General features: G+C 40.6%; 1 protein-coding gene across 6 annotated transcripts in view; it reads left to right on the top strand.

Annotated features, from left to right (window-relative positions):
* SPATA7 (spermatogenesis associated 7) overlaps window positions 1-14,881 on the top strand; it is a 35,780-nt gene extending 20,899 nt beyond the window's left edge. For 3 of the 6 annotated variants that reach the window (XM_070378411.1, XM_070378408.1, XM_070378413.1), the window contains 7 exons: window positions 3,977-4,446; window positions 6,876-6,942; window positions 8,610-8,725; window positions 10,748-10,801; window positions 12,899-12,976; window positions 13,978-14,035; window positions 14,277-14,881. In XM_070378411.1, coding sequence (XP_070234512.1) covers window positions 3,977-4,446; window positions 6,876-6,942; window positions 8,610-8,725; window positions 10,748-10,801; window positions 12,899-12,976; window positions 13,978-14,035; window positions 14,277-14,837 — 1,404 coding nt within the window. In that variant the 3' untranslated portion in view covers window positions 14,838-14,881. The remainder of the gene's footprint in view (window positions 1-3,976; window positions 4,447-6,875; window positions 6,943-8,609; window positions 8,726-10,747; window positions 10,802-12,898; window positions 12,977-13,977; window positions 14,036-14,276) is intronic. The other 3 variants (XM_070378410.1, XM_070378409.1, XM_070378412.1) reach the window with 3 other exon arrangements.
* The last annotated feature ends 2,476 nt before the right edge of the window (window positions 14,882-17,357 follow it).

Raw genomic sequence — 17,357 nt, 5'->3', positions numbered from 1 at the left:
ACATTTTCTGTGAAAATTGTATCCAAGCTTTCTGATATTCACAGCTAAAAATTATATAATCTGAAAAAAAGCAGATGGATATAGTTGATTTTACACTGTGTTCTACTGGTTTCCAAGAAAAGACAAGCTAGGATACATGGTAGAGATTATAAGATATACAGATACAGAAAAGTTTCATGCCTTCAGCTGATTCAAGAGCAATTTTCCCAGCCCATTTCAGGCACATGAGAGTATATTCCTGTCTTTAAAGACTTCAGTGTTTCATTTTGTTTATTAAATAGCCATTACTGATAAGAATTTTCTTACAGGCTGTCTGATGCTTTATGCATCTCTGCCTGCTATGATCTCAGTTTGTACTGTTCCCCAAGTACATAATAATTCCTGTGATTATTATTTAATAGCCCTAGAAGACTTTTCAGATCGAACTAGAAATTGCTTTCCAGGGATTCAGACTCCTCTGATATGTAAGCTGCAGTGTGAACCTAGTTTGGTAACACTTTTTACAACTAACATGTTGAAGTCATTAACTAAGTAGTACCCTAGTAACTCACAGTTTAATGCCAGAATACTTAGTTGCTTTGAGTCATTTTGCCTTATGTTTGGACAGAGTTAGAAAGCACTTGGAAAGGGAATAGGTAGATTTGCCCTATTTTAGGTGTAATCACAATATCCAGTTATCTGCAGTTTCCTTACGAGGCAGATCAGTACTTGAGTTAGCTGACTTGTTCACTACTACGAAAGGAGTGGAAATCCGTTTAAGGTCCCTGGAGGTATAAAAAATGAATAATTTGCAAACGAGTCTGTAAAATAGCATGACACAGTGGGATGAGTTCAAAGCTGTGAGACCCTGCACCTTGGTTTCTTCATCTGTGAAGCAGAGGAATGATTGTGCCATCACCCAGAAGTTGATGCAGTGATTAAATGAGCTGTGTGTGTACATGAACTGGAACAGAACCTTGCACAGGGTATTTACTCCATGCCTAGTAGTGAAGTGATGGAAGTTACTACTCCTCGTACTTCTGCTCACGGGCAGTAACAGTGTCTTTTGTGCATTGAAAGCACTCAGCTCCTCCTCATTCACCGTATCTTCCTCTTATTTTCCTCCTCATGAGCTTGTAGGACAGATACAACTGGCTAAATCCTAGCCTTTTTCACCTCAGTTTAACTTGCATGTAACTTCCCCTGTACCATTTAATGAAGTGTCTCAGTGTTCTGTTAAGGGTACACAGGTGTCCATAAAGTCTGGAATTATTGACAAGATTTCTTGGGCATCTTGTCTGTAAAAGAATAAAATATTACCAATACTCTTAAGCCTTATGAATCCACAGTAGAACTAGTTCTTCCAAAGTTAAAGCATACATATATACAACATAATATGACTGAGCCTTGAAAAATGAAATAATGCCATTTGCAGCAACAAAGATGCAGTGAGAAGTAAGTCAGAAAGAGAAAGACAAATACCATCAGTTCAGTTCAGTCACTCAGTCACTCAGTCATGTCCAACTCTTTGCAACCCCATGGACTGTAGCACGCCAGGCTTCCCTGTCCGTCACCAACTCCCAGAGCTCGCTCGAACTCATGTCCATCGAATCGGTGATGCCATCCAGCCATCTCATCCTCTGTCGTCCCCTTCTCCCACCTTCAATCTTTCCCAGCATCAGGGTCTTTTCCAATGAGTCAGTTCTTTGCATCAGGTGGTCAAAGTACTGGAGTTTCAGCTTCAGCATCAGTCCTTCCAATGAACACCCAGGACTGATCTCCTTTAGGATGGACTGGTTGGATCTCCTTGCAGTCCAAGGGACTCTCAAGAATCTTCTCCAACACCACCGTTCAAAAGCATCAATTCTTATGCTCTTAGCTTTCTTTATAATCCAACTCTCACATCCATACATAACTACTGGAAAAACCACAGCCTTGACTAGACAGACCTTTGTTGGCAAAGTAATGTCTCTGCTTTTTAATATGCTGTCTAGGTTGGTCATAGCTTTTCTTCCAAGGAACAGGCGTTTTTTAATTTCATGGCTGTAGTCACCATCTGCAGTGATTTTGGAGCCCAAGAAAAGAAAGTCGCTCACTGTTTCCATTGTTTTCCTGTCTATTTGCCATGAAGTGATGGGACCAGATGTCATGATCTTAGTTGTTGAGTTTTTAAGCGAACTTCTTCACTCTCCTCTTTCACTTTCATCAAGAGGCTCTTTAATTCTTCTTCGCTTTTCTGCCATAAGGTTGGTGTCATCTGAGTATCTGAGGTTATTGATATTTCTCCTGGCAGTCATGATTCCACCTTGTGCTTCATCCAGCCCAGCCTGGCATTTCTCATGATGTACTCTGCATGTAGGTTAAATAAGCAGGGTGACAATATACAGTACATCAGCCTTGATGTACTCCTTTCCCTTTTTGGAACCAGTCTGTTGTTCCATGTCCAGTTCTAACTGTTGCTTCTTGACCTGCATACAGATTTCTCAGGAGGCAGGTCAGGTGGTCTGGTATTCCCATCTCTTTAAGAATTTCCCACAGTCTGCTGTGATCCACACAAAGGCTTTGACGTAATCAGTAAAGCAGAAGTAGATGTTTTTCTGGAACTCCCTTGCTTTTTTGATGATCCAACAGATGTTGGCAATTTGATCTCTGGTTCCTCTGCCTTTTCTGAGTCCAGCTTGAACATCTGGAAGTTCTCGATTCGCATACTGTTAAAGCCTGGCTTGGAGTAATTTTGAATTACTTTGGTAGCGTGTGAGATGAGAGCAATTGTGTGGTAGTCTGAATGTTCTTTGGCATTGCCTTTGTTTGGGATTGGAATGAAAACTGACCTTTTCCAGTCCAGTGGCCACTGCTGAGTTGTCCAAATGTGCTGGCATGTTGAGCGCAGCACTTTGACAGCATCCTCTTTTAGGATTTAAACCCCACATGATATCACTCACACGTGGGATCTAAAATATGGCACAAATGAACCCATCCACGAAACAGAAACGAGACTCACAGACAGAGCGCAGACAGGTGGTCCCCAGGTGGAGGGCGGGTTGGGGGGATGAACTTGGACTTTGGGGTGAGCAGATGGGAACTGTTCCATGCGGAATGAATAAACAAAAGGGTCTGCTGTATCGTGGGAGGGAAGTATACTCACTATCCTGTGATAAACTGTCATGGAAAAGAATATTAAAAAATGTGTGTGTATAGCCGAGCCACTTGCTGTACGTCAGAAATTAACACAACATTGTGAGTCAACTCTACTTCAGTTAAAAAATTTTTTGTTAAACCAGAAAGAAATAAAGCAGGTCAAATGCCTCCCCTTTCAAAGCTTTCCCCCCTCATGGGAAGTTGAGAAAGAAACACATATGAACTTTTTCTGGCATAAATCTTTCTTAATTGTGTTTAAAATATCAATCACTTGAACTAGAGCTCCATACATCGTGAGAAGTACCTTTTCATTCCTTCAAAGCTTTTAAGTCACAGTGGAACTGCTGGCACTGAAGCTGACCATGACGACAAGGCAGGGAGGGGCAGATGCTGCGGTTGAGAGGGCCAGTGCTCAGAGTTGATTTAGAAACTCAGATAAAACTGAGGAGAGGGCAGCAGAGGCTGAGACAGTTGGATCAACCCAATGGACATGAGTTTAAGTGAAGGACGGGAGCCAGGCGTGCTGCAGTCCATGGGGTCACAAAGAGTCGGACACAACTTAGTAACTGAACAACCACCTCAGGACACCAGTTCAAGAGCACAAATATTGGTATGTGTTATTAATCACTTTTGGTTTCAGAAAGAAAAATGATTGCTATCACTTAGGTTTAGAATGATATTTTTATATATAAATAATTAAAAAATGAGTATAACTTCATATACGAGTTTCCAGGAACATAGATGTTATATTTGCAGGAGGTAGCCCTAAGGCTCTACATTTTTTAATGTGTAATCAGGAGATCCCCAATTATCTGAATTTGCAAATATGATTGATCACTGTTAAACCAAATGTTCTTAGCCTTCAGGAGAACCACAGGATGAAAACAGTTTATTAATCGAAGAAGTGAATGAATTTCCATCTTTTACACAGTCACCAGTAATTTCTTCTGAGAGACTAAGTCTACCTAAGTCTCAGAACGTCCTCACGAATTGTACTGAGAAGAACTCCAGCTGCTCCATGTCCAGCATGGATTACACTGCCTCTGGGTCCAAGAAACCATCCTCTGGAACCTCCTACGGCAGAGGGCCCAGGGGCACATTCCCCGGTTCCCAGAAGTTTCAGTTAGTTATTTCAAAAGCACCCAGTGGGGACCTTTTGGACAAACATTCTGAACACTTTTCTAACAGACATTTGCCATTCACCCCACGCACTTTAAAAACAGAAGCCAAATCTTTCCTGTCACAGTATCGATATTATACACCTGCCAAAAGAAAAAAGAATTTTACAAATCGGCGGATAGAAGCTGAAACTCAGACTGAATTAAGCAGGTATCACACTAACTTACAGTAGATGCTTTAAGATGCGGTAGAAATTAGGTGCTGTCCCTTGCGTTTCACCGTGTGCCTGCTGTGCCAGGCTCCACGTCTGCTGGTGTCCTTTGATTGCAGTGAGACTAATGTAACTTCTCCTTCTGCATGAATCATTATTAGAACTATCAGAGTAATTGTTAAAAAAGAGAAATAGCTATTAAACTTGTCAAGCTCTTTATAAACATGAATGTTATATATTTTAATTTATTGTTTCAGACGTGGTACTAGAACTTTTGTGTGGTTTTAAATATACTTCCAGAAAATCCTTAAAATACGTTATCAAACAGCATTTGTATAAATATGTTCATTGATTTATGTTAGAAATGGCAAAACAGTGGACTATGTGCAGGGAGAAAAAGCAGTTGTCTAACTACCCCTGTGCTCCCTTGCCTGCCGGTACTCAGCAACAAGTCCTCAGGTGTAATGTAGACAATTGGGATAATTTCTGGAAATTAAATATAATTTGCCTCAGTAATATTTTCATATACAGTAGTACCTGGCACACAATGAATATTCATTAAAGGTTGCCAAATGATTAAAGAAAGAAGCAAATCTTGTTAAGTATTGAGTGTCAGCAGATTTGTAATTGTTTTTCCTAGTGTTATATAAATGAATACTTATTTGGTACTAGGTTTTAATTATTTTTAAAAGTAAAAAACAGTTTGTGACTAGTATCTTTTTCTCTGGTTAAATATAAGAAGTATAACAACATCAGTCTGTATACATTTAAAGAATTAAGAAATTAAACCTAATGGTAGGATCTTCAAGTGAAGAGGAGATGATGAAAGCAAATGTTAGGTTGCTGCCAAAGTAATTGAGGTTTCAGACCTTGAATTTTAATCATTATAACTCGGCTCACACACATCTTTATTGATCAAAATAGAAACCATTACAGTCAACACGTTTTTGCCAATGAAAATTAGTTTGTTTATTCCTATAGCCTAAAAATCCATGCCTCAGGATTCAGTGACCTCTTGGAACACATTTTCTGCCTCGGGCTGGCTGTGGAAGATTTTTCCTTGCGAAAAGTCGTCGGGTTGCTTAAAGAAGTGGTAGTTGGCGAGAGGTCAGGTGAAGATGGCAACCGAGGCAGAACTTTGTGGCCTGATCTGTTCAACTGTTGAAGCATGGGCTACGCAGCGTGCAGTTGGGCGCTGTCGTGGACTGCAGGTGCTGCGGTCTTCGTGCAGCTCTTTGATTTGCTGAGCATACTTCTTGGATGAAATGTTTTCGCCGGGACTCAGAAAGCTGTAGTGGATCAGACCAGCAGCAGACCACCAAACGGTGACCATGATGTTTTTTTGGTGCAAATTTGGCTTTGGGAAATGCTTTGGAGCTTCTTCTCTGTTCAACCACTGAGCTGGTCATCGCTGGTTGTTATATAAAATCGACTTTTCATCGTACGTCACAGTCCGATTGAGAAATGGCTCACTGCTGTTGTGTAGAATAAGAGAAGACGACGTGTCAAAATGATGTTTTTGATTTGCAGTCAGTTCATGAGGCACCCACTTATCAAGCTTTTTCATCTTTCTAATTTGCTTCAAATGCTGAACAGCCATAGAATGGTCAACATTGAGTTCTTCGGCAACTTCTCAAGTAGTTGTAAGAGGGTCACATTCGATGATGGCTCCCAGTTGGTCATTGTTAACTTCCGATGGCCGCCACTACGCTCCTCATCCTCAAGGCTCGGTCTCCTTTGCAGAACTTCCTGAGCCACCACTGCACTTTACAGGCGTTAGCAGTTCCTGGGCCAAGTGCGTTGTTGATGTTGTGAGCTATCTCCACTGCTTTACAACCCATTTTGAACTCGAATAAGAAAATCACTCAAATTTGCTTTTTTGTCCAACATCATTTCCGTAGAGTACGTATAAAATAAATAGCAAGTAAAAGTCATAGGCAAAAAAACATAAAGCAAGGTGTGCACACTAAAAGGATGTGTAACATAGCCACATTTATTTAAGAATGCATTCCAGTATCAAATGGCAAATCTCAACAATGCAAAAACTGAAATTACTTTTGTACCAACCTACTATATTGGGTAGCTAATATATTGGGTTGGCCAAAAGGTTCATTCAAGTTTTCCATACCGTCTTACAGAAAAACCTGAACGAACTTCTTGGCCAACCCAATAACATACTTTTCTGATTATGTTTTTGACAGCTCTTTCAACATAATAGTTCCCATTTCCCTAGCCCCATTCTATCCAACTGAAATCTAGCTGCTATTTGAAAAAGGAACAAGAAGTATATGTGATCCAAACCATATCTATTTCCCAGTTGTATCATTAGAAATCTCTCAAGTTTTTTTTTTCCCCTAGATAGTAAAGCTTGTTTTCACAGTGTTTGTGTCTTGAAGGTTTAACAATAATTTCTTTTAAAATATTACAGCTTTAAATCTGATTTTGAGACAGTTGAGATCAAGAACGTCACAGATTCAGAAATGAACGTAACGCAGGTAATAAAAATGAGACCTCTTTGTGTTACACGTTAGGATTATAGCTGCCTTAATTGAATATGTGTAGCTTTTTGAACTGTGAAGAATAATCTCTTGGTGACATTTTTTGCATGTGATATAACCAGTATACAGAAGTATTGCCTATTTACAAATGGTTATAGCTCTCCATGAGTGGCCAGATGGATCCTGCCCAATCTGCTAAGTCATTTGTTGTTAATGTGTTTTCTAGATGGTTGGCTGGCTGAATGGATGGATGGATGAATAAAATATCTTAAATTCTTTTTTTTAATACCTTAAATTCTTTTCAAAGATGGAGACTCAAATCACTAAAGGAGCCAGAAAAAATTGTACAGAAGTTTAGTTTCTATGCCTATTTTCTTTTTTTTTTTAAGAGTTGCCACTGATAATATATAAAAATAGATGGATATTATTCTCCTGTGCTTGCTCTTTTTACTAGATCGTAAAAATCTTTTTTAGTGTTTGTATTTTGAATATTTAGCAATCATTTCTTTTAAACTGTTACAGCTTTAAGTCTGACTTTGAGATAAACTTTTTATTAATCATGCACTTGCTAATCATACAATTTTCAAGTTATTGTTGAAATTTTCAACAATATCCTAATTTTCAAGTTGTTTGTGAAAATGCTTTGTCTATTAAAATCACAAACAGACTCAGGGATAGAAGAATAAAATATAAGCACACTCAGCTTTTCTCCTTCCTTCTGAAAGTGGGTAGAGGATTGTGGGTTTGCATCTCGGCCATTAATAGCTGTGTGACATCGGGTTCTGCCACTTAAGGCCCAAGGACAGATCAGTTCCTCTGAGAGCTGAGTTACCACATCTAGAAAATTGTGCTTTTAATGCTCAGGATCATTGGAAGGAACAGGTGTTGGAGGTAAAACACCTAGTCTGACCTGGGCTCAGTGAGTGACGGCTGTGCTAGCTTGAGATGCAGGAAGAGGGCTACCTCCACAGGTGACTAAGTAGACTAAGCAGAAGGCCATTTTTATGACCTTGTACTCCGAAGGTGTATCTGTAACCCTGTAAGAAAATGGCATGTCCCTTACTCTATAGTCAGTACCACCAGCATCTACTTGAGTATCAGCTGCAGTAGACAGACCAACATTCAAAAGCACTTTTAACACTGTCAAGCACTCCACATAAATTAGCATTATCAAGGTTAAATCTGATCATTATATGCTCGGCACAGTACGTGGTCCCCAGTCAGGGTTCTGTAAAAGTAGAAGTTTGTTAGTGTTGTTCAGAGTGCCAGAGCTGCCACCGCTTTTACACGTTCGATAACATTGGAAACAGATGGCTGTTTTGAGTTTCTGAATAACAGGATATTTACTCTCAAGTTAACTTAAAACTTGCATTTCATTTTCTCTTTATATATATGTATGGTACTTAATACCATTTAAAATATTCCTCATTAAAGTATAAGAAATTGACTTATCTTTAAATAAATTTAAGAAAAAAGTCTTGATTGTATGAAAAATGAATTCTAAAATATCCTTTGTCCTAAAGGCATCAGTCACTTTTTTCTGCTGGATATCTCTACTCTCTTTCATCAAATATTTTTGGAAATTTGATGTTTTGCTTTAGCTCTTCTTTCATCGTATATGTGTGAAGCAAAATAAAGACTTACTCTTCTCGTTGTGTCTCCAGGCATCTGGTTGTGTGTCATATGGTACCAAAGGAAGAGCAACCCCTTCACCTTCACCAGGGCGTGGGTTACCGTGGGGCAAGGTTAGAGACGGTGCCCTCCAGTGTTCCTCGTCAAGGTATTCCACCTGTTTGTATCTAACCACTTTCCCGTGCAGCAGACGTAGAGCAGCGTGAGTCCTGGTTCATCTACATGCACTCCAGTCTAGTTTGGTATCACGCATTCAGTTTACTAAGGAAACACTACAAAGTAGGTAGTCACTAGAAAAGTGCAGATGGATTCATTCTGCTAATTCCTCACTAAAGGCAGAGGGACCCTGGCTTAACTCTTTCCCGTCACTGTTCATCCAGGAAAGAATTTTCCCCAAGACACATCCTGCAGCGCTGGTGCTCGCCAGTTCACACGGCGTAGATAGGGCTGGAGGACCTTACCACTCGAGGACTTGTCATGTGTGATCTGAACACTCATCATATGCTTTGTAGAGGAGGCACTGTTTTTTCAAATGATTCATCGTGTTTAACAATTACGAAACACTGCCTGTAAATAAAAATGATAGGTGGTTGGTCGTATAGAGCCTAAAAAATGCCTCTGATAGCTTTAACTGTCAAATGCATTTCCAGTGTCAGAGTTTGGATATGAGATGAAGGTGGTAGAAGGGAAAAAAGGACTCACAGATCAAGAATGACCTCCTAGAGGAGGTCTCCTTCCCTCGTGGAGCATTGGTAAAGAATGTGCCTGCCGGTGCAGGAGACACGGGTTCCACCCCTGGTCCGGGAGGACCCCACTGCCAGGGAGCAGCTAGGCCCGTGTGGAACAACCATTGAGCCTGTGCTCTGGAGCCGGGAGCCACAGCTCCTGAGGCCCACAGGCCCAGACCCACACTCCGCAGCAGGAGAGGCCACTGCTGCAAGAGGCCTGCACACTGCAGCTGGGGTAGCCCTCACTCTAGGCAACTAGAGACAAGCCAGAAACTAGGAAGATAATAAATAAATAAAAAGTAAATGGTTTAAGAAAAAAAGAATCAAAGACATCCTATACCAAACTGGAAGCAAGCACATGCAATCCCTCGGGCCCGGGTCTTTCCTTAGGCCTTTCCTTGGGGAGAGCTCACCTGTCAAGGCTTTGTGGAGATTTGGGGGGAGAGGAAAGGGGTTATTGCTAACTGCTCTGTCTAGAAATTCCTGATGCTTTAGCTCTCATCAGTTGAGCCCAGTCTGCAGTGAATATAAAGAATGACTTCAAGAAAGCGATAGTCATCTTTCCTAGTCAGTCAGTTTAGTCACTCAGTCGTGTTCGACTCTTTGCAACCCCATGGACTGCAGCATACCAGGCCTCCCTATCCATTACCAACTCCTGGAATTTACTCAGACTCACATCCATTGAGTCAGTGATGCCATCCAGCCATTTCATCCTCTGTCGTCCCCTTCTCCTCCCGCCTCAGTCTTTCCCAGCATCAGGGTCTTTCCCAGTGAGTCAGTTCTTTGCATCAGGTGGCTGAAGTATTGAAGTTTCAGCTTTAGCATCAGTCCTTCCAATGAACACCCAGGACTGATCTCCTTTAGGATAGACTGGTTGGATCTTGCAGTCCAAGGGACTCTCAAGAGTCTTCTCCAACACCACAGTTCAAAAGCATCAATTCTTTGGCTCTTAGCTTTCTTTAAAAGAAGTAAAATATTATAATTGAATATACCTGTGAATAGAAAGCTTGGAATTAACTAATGATGATATAACTGAATAACACACGGAATTTATAATGGCCAGCTTACAGTTTTTTTCCATAGGAAAATATGTTTCCAACATCATTTATATTTTACCCTTATTCAAATTGATTATCCTTTTTACATGATAAGTTTCGTAGTACAATTTTTAAAAGGATTACGAATTTGTAATTAGAAGACTAGTTTAAAAAATCTGTCTTTGCTACTTACTAACACATGACCTTAGCAGGTTACTTAGCCTTTCTGCCCTTTGGTGATTTGTTTAGAACAGTAATATCTTCCCAATATACTTGACAGGGTTATCCTAAAGATTAGATAATGAATGTGACAAGTGCTTTGAAATTCTGAAACCTGTTTATTACTAATGTATTACTGTATGCCAATCATTGCTTTGTTCAGATATTCTAATTTTCTTTTTCCAGGGCAGTATGTCAATATTCACTGCAGCCTCCTTCAGGGAGAAAAATATATTCTGAGTAAGAGCTCTTTGACTGCCTCATTTTGCTTAGTGGAAATGAAGAATTAAGGCTCACAAATTTTTATTAAATAAGTCAAGATTGAACATGAATTTTTCTTTACAACCAGCTTTGGGGTTTGGTCATATGCTATGCTATGCTAAGTCACTTCAGTCGTGTCCGACTCTGTGCAACCCTATAAACGGCAGCCCACCAGGCTCCCCGTCCCTGGGATTCTCCAGGCAAGAACACTGGAGTGGCTTGCCATTTCCTTCTCCAGTGCATGAAAGTGAAAAGTGAAAGTGAAGTCGCTCTGTCATGTCCAACTCCTAGCGACCCTATGGACTGCAGCCTACCAGGCTCCTGCGTCCATGGGATTTTCCAGGCAAGAGTACTGGAGTGGGGTGCCATTGCATATAGTACACACTAAATTTTAGAGACGGAGAAGGTGATGGCACCCCACTCCAGTACTCTTGCCTGGAAAATCCCATGGACGGAGGAGCCTGGTAGGCTGCAGTCCATGGGGTCACGAAGGGTTGGTTGGACACGACTGAGTGACTTCACTTTCACTTTTCACTTTCATGCATTGGAGAAGGAAATGGCAACCCACTCCAGTATTCTTGCCTGGAGAATCCCAGGGACGGGGGAGCCTGGTGGGCTGCCGTCTATGGGGTCGCACAGAGTCAGACATGACTGAAGCGACTTAGCAGCAAATTTGAGAGAATTATTAATGATTCTTGTTAATATTATTGATAGTATTATCCTGAAATATCTGAAATAATTATTAATCACTTCATTTTTATGTCTAATGAAAATTGGCCCCTAGATTAATAATACTTGCTAATTTTTTATAATCAGTACCCATAATTTTTATAAGTAATAATAAGATGAGATTTAGAGAAGTGCAGCCTTTTGGTAGCTCAGGATACCGTTCTTGGGCTTTTTTTAACCTCACCAGTTTTTTTTTTTTACAGATAATATACTTCTGAGCTTGAAAGTTGTTTTAGTTGGGACTGCATTTTTTTCAGGGAAAGCAATCTATTTTTATAGCGTTTCATTTGTTCTCAAGTTTGCTGCCTGTGAATTGGTTTCAAAGCATAATTTTTATGCAGTACTCTTCTGCTTGGTGTGCTAGTTAACTCTTCCCCTTAACGTTGACTTATTCTGTAACTGAAGTGATTTTAGGCATCCCTGGGGGCTCAGCGGTAAAGAACCCAGCTGCCAATGCAGGGACGTGGGTTCCATCCCTGGGATGGGAAGATCCCCTAGAAAAGGAAATGGCAACCCACTCCAGGATTCCTGCCTGGAGAATCCCATGGACAGAGGATCCTGGTGGGCTACTTGCTATTTACATTTTCTGTCAATTCACTGATTTTTAGCTAATTAAGATCAAACTTGTAATAGTACCCTACTTTTTGTGTAATAGCTACTAAAATATATAACTCATAAGAGTATAACAGAGAAATGTACCCAAGTAATTAAAAATTACCACTATATGTATGTACACAGATTTTTTCTACTCAAATATTTTTCCTTATCTACAGACTTGTCAAGAAAAAAAAATGTTTTTTTCTGCTCAATAAATTTCTCCACCTTGAAACCAGATGCTCTCCTCGGAGCAGGAGAGGATTTTGTCATTGAGGTTCCTGCCTTCTCTGGATGACCTTCCTCTTTCCCTTCTGCCTCACAGAGGGACTCACGCCTCTGTGGCCCGACCTGGCCAGGAGCCTGAGGACATTTAAAATGCTTGTCAGGAACATGGCCAGCCCCCACAGGGTCACCCCTAAGTCGCCCTCTTGCCCCTTTGCCTGGTTGCTTTGTTTTACTTAATCCCTGCTGCTTTTTTATTGCCTGATCAGCGTTGCAGACATCTATGAAATATTACTCTATCAGGGAATACTTTCTCATCTTTACTAAATATCCTTGCATAATTTGAGAAAGTAAACATATATTTGTTTTATAATGTTCCTCTTGATAATGTGAGATGGAAGTGTGTTTGTAATAGTACAGATATTTCAGTATAGGTAGTTATGCATCCTCTAATTTTCAGCATAAATAAGCAGTAATTTTTTTTAATAAGCAGTAACTTTTATGCTGTATATCACTTTGCCTTCACAGTGAAGAAGAACTGTTGTATCTGAGTTTCATTGAAGATGTAACAGATGAAATTTTGAAACTAGGTTTATTTTCAAACAGGTTAGATTTTTTTAATTGTATTGTGATCATTGAACTGTACATTAAAAACTCTTTGGTGTTAATTTTATTTATTTTCACATATTAGGAAATGAAAATTATATTGCTTTCTTAGGGGACCGTATTCTTATAACTGATATAAATTATAAAGAACATTTAATTCATACTCTTCCAGGGGATCCCTGGTGGCTCAGATGGTAAAGAATCCACCTGCACTGCAGGAGACCTGGGTCTGATCCCTGAGTTGAAAAGATCCCCTGGAGGAGGGCATGGCAGCCCACTCCAGTCTTCTGGCCTGGAGAATGCCATGGACAGAGGAGCCTGGTGGGCTACAGTCCACGGGGTCACAGAGAGTCGGACACGACTGAGGCGGCTGAGTACACATCTGTTGGTCGTGATTAGAGATATAATGATTATCACGTGTCCAGCACAAACGGACCGAACCCGGGTCTCCCGCATTGTAGACAGACGCTTTACCATCTGAGCCACCAGGGAAGTCCACAGTAAGTGGTAACTTTAACTTACTATGTCAGTTTGCCCTGAGTGGAATATCTTTTCAAGTATAATTTAGGAAACATTGTAAAGTAACGCTTTATAAGAGAATTTTCTTTAGAGTTTGCTTTTGGAGGATGAGTGTATGTGACAGAGAAAGGGAGGAGGGAAGGCTTTTGGTGTTTGTGAGAGAAAAAGGATACAGAGCTCTTTAGTTGGGGGGGGTGTTACAACCTCATGTCAAACAGTTTATTTCACAGAAATGTAAGCAGCGTGCAGTCTCTCAGAAGAGACATTGGCATCTGTTAACTTAAACATAGTAGAAGTCATACTAGCTTCCACACTGGAGAGCCTGATAGAACAGACAGGATTATAGCGTGTATCTTTGGAAAGAAAAAGGGTCATCTAAAACAGACTTTCCAGCCTTCAGTACTTTAGTTATGGCATGACTCTCTGTATTTAGTTGGTTTTCTGATTTTGAGACCATTAACATTTTTATTTATCATTTGTAGGTTTCTGGAACGACTGTTTGAGAGACATATAAAACAAAATAAACACCATTTGGAGGAGGTTTGTCTTAACTTTATAAGAAAAGTCCTAATATAGAAAGAATTTGCAAGTTTACCTTTCTCTCAAAGAATGCATTAAAAGCAGACACTTTTTTTCTCTTGCCCTTTCTGTGTATGTGGGGAGAGGGGAGATACAGGCAGAATGAGGAGGAAGCAGTATTAACCCCACGGAGGTGAGCAGCGCTGCAGCAGCCTTGAGTCGCCTAATTAATATAATTACTCTTGTATTTTTTTAATTCCAGGAAAAAATGCGCCAGCTGCTACATGTCTTAAAGGTGGACTTAGGCTGCATGTCCAAGGAAAACTCAGTAAAGCTAGACAGCGTGGATACATTGCATTTATGTGATGTTGAAAAGGCTGAGAATTTAGAACAAAATGAAAATAAAAGTGAACAAGATTTAATCATTCAACAGGAACGTCAGGAATACCAAAAAGCTTTGAATATGTTATTGACTATACCAAAGGAAGAGAATGAGATAGTCTCTTCAAATGACTTTTTCCTCCCCATCCATAAATCAAAGTGTTCAGAAGAGGTTATCGTTCAACAGGTGAATGAGGAAACAAACCTTGACACCTCAGTTTGGGATGGGAAAAATGGAAGCGTGTCAGACCGTTTGCTGGGCCAGGAGACCTCCGTGAGCGTCATTGAGGGCGACAGTGACACGGAGAGGGCGGAGGCCTCCACGGAGCTGTGCTGCCTCAGCACGGCGCTCGTGCCTGCTGTTCAGCTGTGCAGAGTCAAAGACAGTCAGGACGTGGAAGGACCAACGCTGAGAATCATGGAAATGAGCATTGAGGACTGATCTTGGATGTCTGATCTTCACCAATAAATATCCCAAATGGCCAATCATTCAATATTCCTTTTTTTTTTTTTTTTACTTTTATATGTTAAGAGTTCTGTATTTGTCTATGTTGTATAATAAATTACTATGAATTTAGCAGCTTAAAACAACACACATGTATTATTTATCACACAGTTTCTGTGGATCAAGAGTCCAGGCACAGCTTAGGCGGGTCCTCTCTGCCTTTGGTCTCACACACCTACCAGCCAGGGCTCGGCTGGGGCCATGGGGGTAGCTTCTGCTTCCAGACTCTCCCAGGTGGTTGGCAGGGCGTCTTTCCTTGAAGCTTTCGGTTTGAAGGCTTCCGTTTCCTGCTGACCGTGCCCACTGGAGGCTCTTCCCATTCCCTGCCGCGTGGCCCTCTCCACAGACCACTCACAGCGTGGCTGCCTGCCTCTCTAAGGCTCAGGGGAGAATGAGGGAGGCGCTTCTAGCCAGACGGAGTCTCAGAAAACATAATCCTGACGTGGTGCGTCACAGGAGTGACCTCCATCCTCTTTGCCATATTCTTTTGTTTAAAAACAAGTCACAGAGGAGCGCACATGTGTATTACACAGTACTCTATTTTCTCACTTGATAATATAATGATGAGAATCAGAAAAGTAAAAATTATCTGAATCAGGGTTTTCTAAATTAACAGGAGAAAGGATCTATTTTTAATTCTTCTGAAATGAATGCCTTTTTTGCTGATGCTAAATATACATAGATATTTGTAAAGCTAAATTTGCTATTGGAAAAAATGATTTCATGCTTACCTGTTTGAACTGAAACTAAATGCAATGCTTACCTTTATAGATAGAGTTAAAAGAAAAAGCGAGACCTTTTTTGTTTTGGCAATTAGGCAGTTTACATTTATTTGGAACAGAGGCTAACCACAGTCTGTAATATATTCTTTGTCATAAAAAATAGTGCTTTAAATAGAAAATATTCTTTACCCTTGGGATCAGCTTATTTCCCATGTCACTTCTTAATTAAACCTTTCTGTCTGCCACTGGAGGAGTTTGGTATGACAAGCAAAATCATATCTGTCCATAAAATTCCTTAAAATTTTCTACCTCTTTTCCTGTATTTTGTGATGATTAAAAAAAAAAAAATGGGAGCATTGTAAAATCAGAAATTTATGATTGGATATTACTGATGCTATAAAATAAAGATGTTCTTAAAAAAAAAAAAAAAAGTCACAGGTCTTGCCCACATTAAGAGGCAGGATACAAGGGTGTGAATGCGAGAAAGTGAGAATCACCCAGCTCCCCTTAGGGCCTGTGAACCACAATTTCTGAAGTCCCTTTATAGGGGAACAGATTTTACCTAGACATAAGTGATTTTGCAGGCACTGACTGGGGGAAGGGCCTATAATCTGGAGTAGCTTCTAAAACATTAAGCATCATCTGCTGTCATCTTGGGGCTTCCCTGGTGGCTCAGATAGTAAAGAATCTGCCTGCCAAGGCAGGAGACCTGGGTTCAATCCCTGGGGTGGGAAGATACCCTGGAGGAGGAAACAGCAACCCACTCCAGGATTCTTGCCTGGAGAATCCCATGGACAGAGGAGCCTGGCGGGCTAGTCCATGGGGTCACAAGGAGTCGGACACAACTTAGTGACTAAACAACAGTATCTTTAATTTCTTTCCTCTCTTTCCTACAGTATCTAAAGCGTCAAGGCCTTTCTAGTAATCAGTGAGCTTGGATGGCCTATTGACTGAAACGCCATCCCTTCTTGTGCAGATGAACATTCTACCAGGCCCAGTCTGATCCTTAACTGAACTCAGATATGTCTCAGAAGACTCATCTCTCCTGAGGTCTTTTCAACCACTCACAGTAATGGGAATATGTGAGTAACTTAGACAACGGTTTCATGCCTGGGCACCATGGAGGATAAAAAGATGAATCAGAATGTGGGTGATAACCCAAATGTTCTAGAAATTCAGCAATTCCCTCCAAGTATCTCATTCTTTAATTCAGGCTTTTAGCATTCTTTTGCCCACACAAGCGTTTCCCAAAAGGTGGTGCATATCACTGGAGGTATTAGAACTGGTTTCTGGTGGTGGGTGGATGACAGTCTCAAGTACGGGAAACTGTTCAGAACCCAGGCTCGGGGACAGCCTGCAGTATGGTCGGGCTGGGTGCCCAGTGTCAGGCCCCAGATCATCCTGCCCATTCTTTCCTTGGCCCTGCCGACCCCCGGCTCTCACCGTGGAGTTGTCATCTTACCCCCAACAGCAAAAGATGCAAAGTACACATTAGGCAACTGTGGAAAATCTAAACTGCCAAGATCTGTCAAAAGTCCAAAATAGGGATTTACTTGGCTTTCGGACTTCTAAATATACTGTTTTATCCAAGAAATTAAGCCATTTTCTAAATTGTGTAGAGAATAAATTTCAATATTACAAGTCTAAAAGACTGCATTTGCATAATTATTAATATCTATTGAAATAATTACGTAAAAGCCATTCTTTGAAATACTTACAAATATATGTTACGCAA

Source organism: Bos mutus, chromosome 10 (assembly GCF_027580195.1).
Source record: "Bos mutus isolate GX-2022 chromosome 10, NWIPB_WYAK_1.1, whole genome shotgun sequence".
NCBI lineage: Eukaryota > Metazoa > Chordata > Mammalia > Artiodactyla > Bovidae > Bos > Bos mutus.
Note: the sequence above shows the minus strand (reverse complement) of the source record. Positions and strands in the feature narration are given on the sequence as shown.